The sequence below is a fragment of the Austrofundulus limnaeus genome, unplaced genomic scaffold (genome assembly GCF_001266775.1).
Source record: "Austrofundulus limnaeus strain Quisiro unplaced genomic scaffold, Austrofundulus_limnaeus-1.0 Scaffold38, whole genome shotgun sequence".
Taxonomy (NCBI): Eukaryota; Metazoa; Chordata; class Actinopteri; order Cyprinodontiformes; family Rivulidae; genus Austrofundulus; species Austrofundulus limnaeus.
This window is the reverse complement of record NW_013952440.1, coordinates 2,924,432-2,928,516: the sequence shown is the minus strand read 5'-3', so window position 1 is coordinate 2,928,516 and position 4,085 is coordinate 2,924,432. Positions and strand designations below refer to the sequence as shown.

Here is a 4,085-nt window from a genome sequence, read left to right as displayed (position 1 = left end):
TCTATCTATCTATCTATCTATCTATCTATCTATCTATCTATCTATCTATCTATCTATCTATCTATCTATCTATAATCAAAGTTTATTGTTTTTATTTCTGTGTGCTACCAAATGACTGCTACATTCAAACTCTCATAAAATGATCATTCAGTGTACGTCTACAACTGTTAAGGACTTGGAATAAATCAAATTCAAGATGGTCTGATGGACCTTAGCAATCACAAAAATGACTATAATTTTTATATTGAGCTAAAATGTGATATGGTAGTAGCTGAGAGTCATTGACAACACATATTCTGAGGTTGTGCATAAAGTTTCTGTCCAAAGTGACTAAAACACATCACTCAACAGTAAATTATTTTAGTCTAAAACGCTGACTTGAAAGGTGATTTGTTTTCCTTTAAGCTTACTACTTGTTACCAATAACAAATTAAAAGTTTTTTTTTCTGGGTATTTGTAACCCATCACATTAAACTGAAGATTAAGTCAATTTTGGTCAGAACGACCAAAGCACATTTTTCCATTCCAGATTTTAAAACTACATTTTGATACCTGGATCATCCTGATGTCAGAGATRTGGCTTGATTTGTCTTCGTAATCAGGATAACACATTAGTATTTGATTTAAATCCTATTTTAAGGTTATTCTAATGAGGAAATTTTGATGTAATTAAAAGAAGCAACCTCAAATGGTATTTGAATATTGAGATTTCCCAGCTCTTTATATAAGATTATATTTCAGACAGTTCACTCAACGGATCCATATATAAGCTGTTTATTCATTTTATTCTATTCTATATTATATGCTCCACCCCTCAGATTTGCTGTATCTGTGGCAAACGGATCGGTCAACTTAACAAAAGGAGTTCCGTACATCAGGTTGGTTTAAATCCTTGTTGTTCCAAATGACGACAGAGGCTGATGGAAGCAGATGAAATACAACCTTAATGCTAAAAATGTTGGGATGTTGTGTAAAAYATAAACAAAAACGAAAAGCAACCATTTGAAAATTCATAAACCTGTATTTAATTCACAACGGAGCATGGAAAGCACAATGAATGATTAAACTAAGAAAATGTCCTTTCAAATAATGTAATTTTGAATCCTATGGAAGTAACAGATCTCAAACTACTTGGGACAGGAAGATGTTTCCCACTGAGAAGCAGACCCTCTTTTTTTAACAAGACTGTAAACGTTGAAGAACTGTGGAAGCCCAATTCCACCTCTCTGATAACCCCCACCCCCCAACATCTTGTAACTCATAATTATGAAATATCTAAGCCATATTAAAGAAACATTATCCCATTATTATGACATCCACCAGGCACATGTTTCCCAGCCATTCAATGTTTCTGCTGGGTCCACCTGTAGCCATGCTGTCTACCTGATCCTAGTTGTTGCTCAATGAAAGATGCCATTTCTGCGTCATCCATATCCTTTAGTCACTGTCAAAGCTGCTTCTTTTGCAGCATTCTCTTTAATTTCTGAAGGCTTAAATTGAAAATATGGGATTCTTCCAAAACTCGCAAGATTTCAAGATTTGTAAAACCACCTCTGTAGTATTGTTCAATGATTTTAGAAACATCCATTTCTCTCTGTGAAACCAAACTTGTCTCACCCATCACTTCTAATGCCAGGAAGTTAATTCAAGCCTAGTCATAATAATGGGACACAAAATTATAAATATGATCATTTAACTCTTATTATGAGATACAATGATTTTTCATCAGAGTGACAGAAATGGGAAGTGAGGAGACCAGCTGCTGGAGGTTTTGGAGGGAAATGTCTAATTTCTATTTGATGTAGGGTTCCAACTGTTAACTGATTTGGTTTTGCCTCATGATGCACCAAATGTTCTGAGTTATCGGGAGGCATTAGGACTGTAATATGCAGTTTAGCATTGTCTTGCTGAAATATGCAAGGCCTTCCCTGAAAAAGGGATACATTTTGAACTCATACTGATAAAAGGCCAGATGGTCCCTCTCCTCTTTAGTATGGAAGTCCACCGTTTCCATAAGGCATTACAATTTTTTGATTATTTTGACCGGCCCTGTGATGGACTTGCAGCGTGTCCAGGGTGTACCCTGCCTCTCGCACAGTGACTGCTGGACATAGACTCCAGTGACCCCGCTGACCCTAAAAGGAAGCCGGTAATATAATGGATGGATTCTTTCTACAGAACAGTTTTTTTTACTTGCCTTATTCCTGTTAAATCATCTTCAATTCAAATACAGCGGCCTTCACTTGTTCACATGGTGTTAAAACATTTGATTTGTTCAACATGTGTGAATAAAATATGGGTTTAGGCAGTTTGGAAATTTTTGCGTTCTGTTTTTATTTACATAATACACAAAATCTCAACATTTTTTAGAATGAAACCGACCTGAGTGAAACTTTTGAACTTGCTYTTTTTTTAAAAAAATGTATTTTATTTTATTTGAATGTAAAAAAAAAAATCTCAAGAATGAAGAAACAGGTACCGAATGTCTGACTCCGTGTTTTCGTTCTGTTTGCAGTGAGTGTGCAGGGTACCCACCTCAGAGCAGCATCTTCACCCAGCTCTATAACATCGTCACCGTTTTAAGTAAACATCTCACAGTCTCATCATCCTACACAATACTCTCAAGCTTTTTCTGTTCGCCCACCCACTGGGAGGGCCCAGAATAAAATTGTAATAATGTGTCAAGTATTGAAGTTTATTTGTGATTATGAAAAGGAAATCCAGTATTTTAACTATACTTTTCAGTTTTCCCTAAATAATTTGTTGTTCAATAACAAAAAACCCTGAGAACAAAATTTAATAAAACAATTTAGTGATGGACCCCCACCCAGGGCAAGCCCCTGTGCCCCACAGTTTGAGAACTGCGGCTCTGGGCTTTGGCATTTTACAAATGCCATCATGTTTTAGTCTATATTTTACTTTCTGCTCTGTCTTCTAGTCGTTTGAAGAGCTCTGTTAAAAAGGAACATACCCTTTGTCTTCCTTCCTTGTCTGTTTGTTTCTTGCAGTCATCGTTATCATGGCGGTCCGATATCAGCAAGTAGCAGACTTTGGTTACCGGGGACGAGCCAATGTTGCTGGTTTTTGGTTGGGATTCCTCTCTGCTATTGGACTGTCTGTCACCACCAACTTCCAGGTAGGAGGCAGAAGCAACAACATATTTTAAAACCTAAAAGGCGAGTGGATGCCACAGTCCTGCATGAGATTGTGCAGAATGTAACTCATTATGAAAGGCCTTTTAACTAGAAGAGGAATTATTTTCTCATTTAATTCTGTCTAAGCCTCCTCCTTCTCACGTCATTTGTCATCATTCAGGCATCTGTCTCCTTTGAGCTGCACGTGGTCGGAGCGTGTGTGGCGTTCACCCTGGTCATACACTATTTCTGGATCCAGATGTATTTAACTTATCGAGCAGAGCCCTCTGTAGACCGGCCCTGGGTGGGCCCTGTGAGGTTCACCCTCTGCATCCTCTGCTCCATCTTCCTGCTGGGCCGTATCCTTTCAGTCTGTGTTGTTGAAGACGAAACATGTGAATCAATACTAATCGTGATCATTTCTGAAAACCTCCTAGGATTGTACAGTATTAATTATTACGTATATCTTAAACAAATTTAACACTTTAATACTTTGTTTTAGGCTAAATTATTGGACAGTTTTAACTGATTGTTCAACATGTTTTCAATTTTAATTCTCATTTGATGGTTTCTCTAGCATCGTCAAATCCGTTGAGTTTTTATTATGTAAAGTGATGGTTTGGTTGTTTTGGAGCGGGGTTTTGTGGAAACGTTCTGAACAAATATTATTTTACCTGATGTAAATAGCTTTTTAAGGGCCTTAACTTAGCTTAATTATGATTAGATTTTTGAGCTTAGATGATTTGATTATTTCACTTATTTGAGAAGATTTAGACTCAAATTATTAAGACAATTGCACTTGGTACGACTTCTTGAAATAAGGAAGATTTCCAGGCCAATAAGATCAATAATCTAACACAGTGGTTCCCAAAGTTGGGGTCGGGACCCAAAGTGGGGTCCTGAAACATCAAGGTGGGGTCCTGAAAAGCTTTTCTAAATTAATTACATTTT

The 4,085-nt window shown here is 36.9% G+C and overlaps 1 protein-coding gene across 1 annotated transcript in view; it reads left to right on the top strand.

The window, feature by feature from the left end:
- Positions 1-4,085, top strand: part of tmem150b (transmembrane protein 150B) — a 24,362-nt gene that overhangs the window by 469 nt on the left and 19,808 nt on the right. Inside the window, exons 3-6 of the mRNA XM_014006842.1 lie at positions 819-878; positions 2,516-2,583; positions 3,009-3,136; positions 3,316-3,504. Of these exons, the coding sequence (XP_013862296.1) occupies positions 819-878; positions 2,516-2,583; positions 3,009-3,136; positions 3,316-3,504 (445 nt within the window). The remainder of the gene's footprint in view (positions 1-818; positions 879-2,515; positions 2,584-3,008; positions 3,137-3,315; positions 3,505-4,085) is intronic.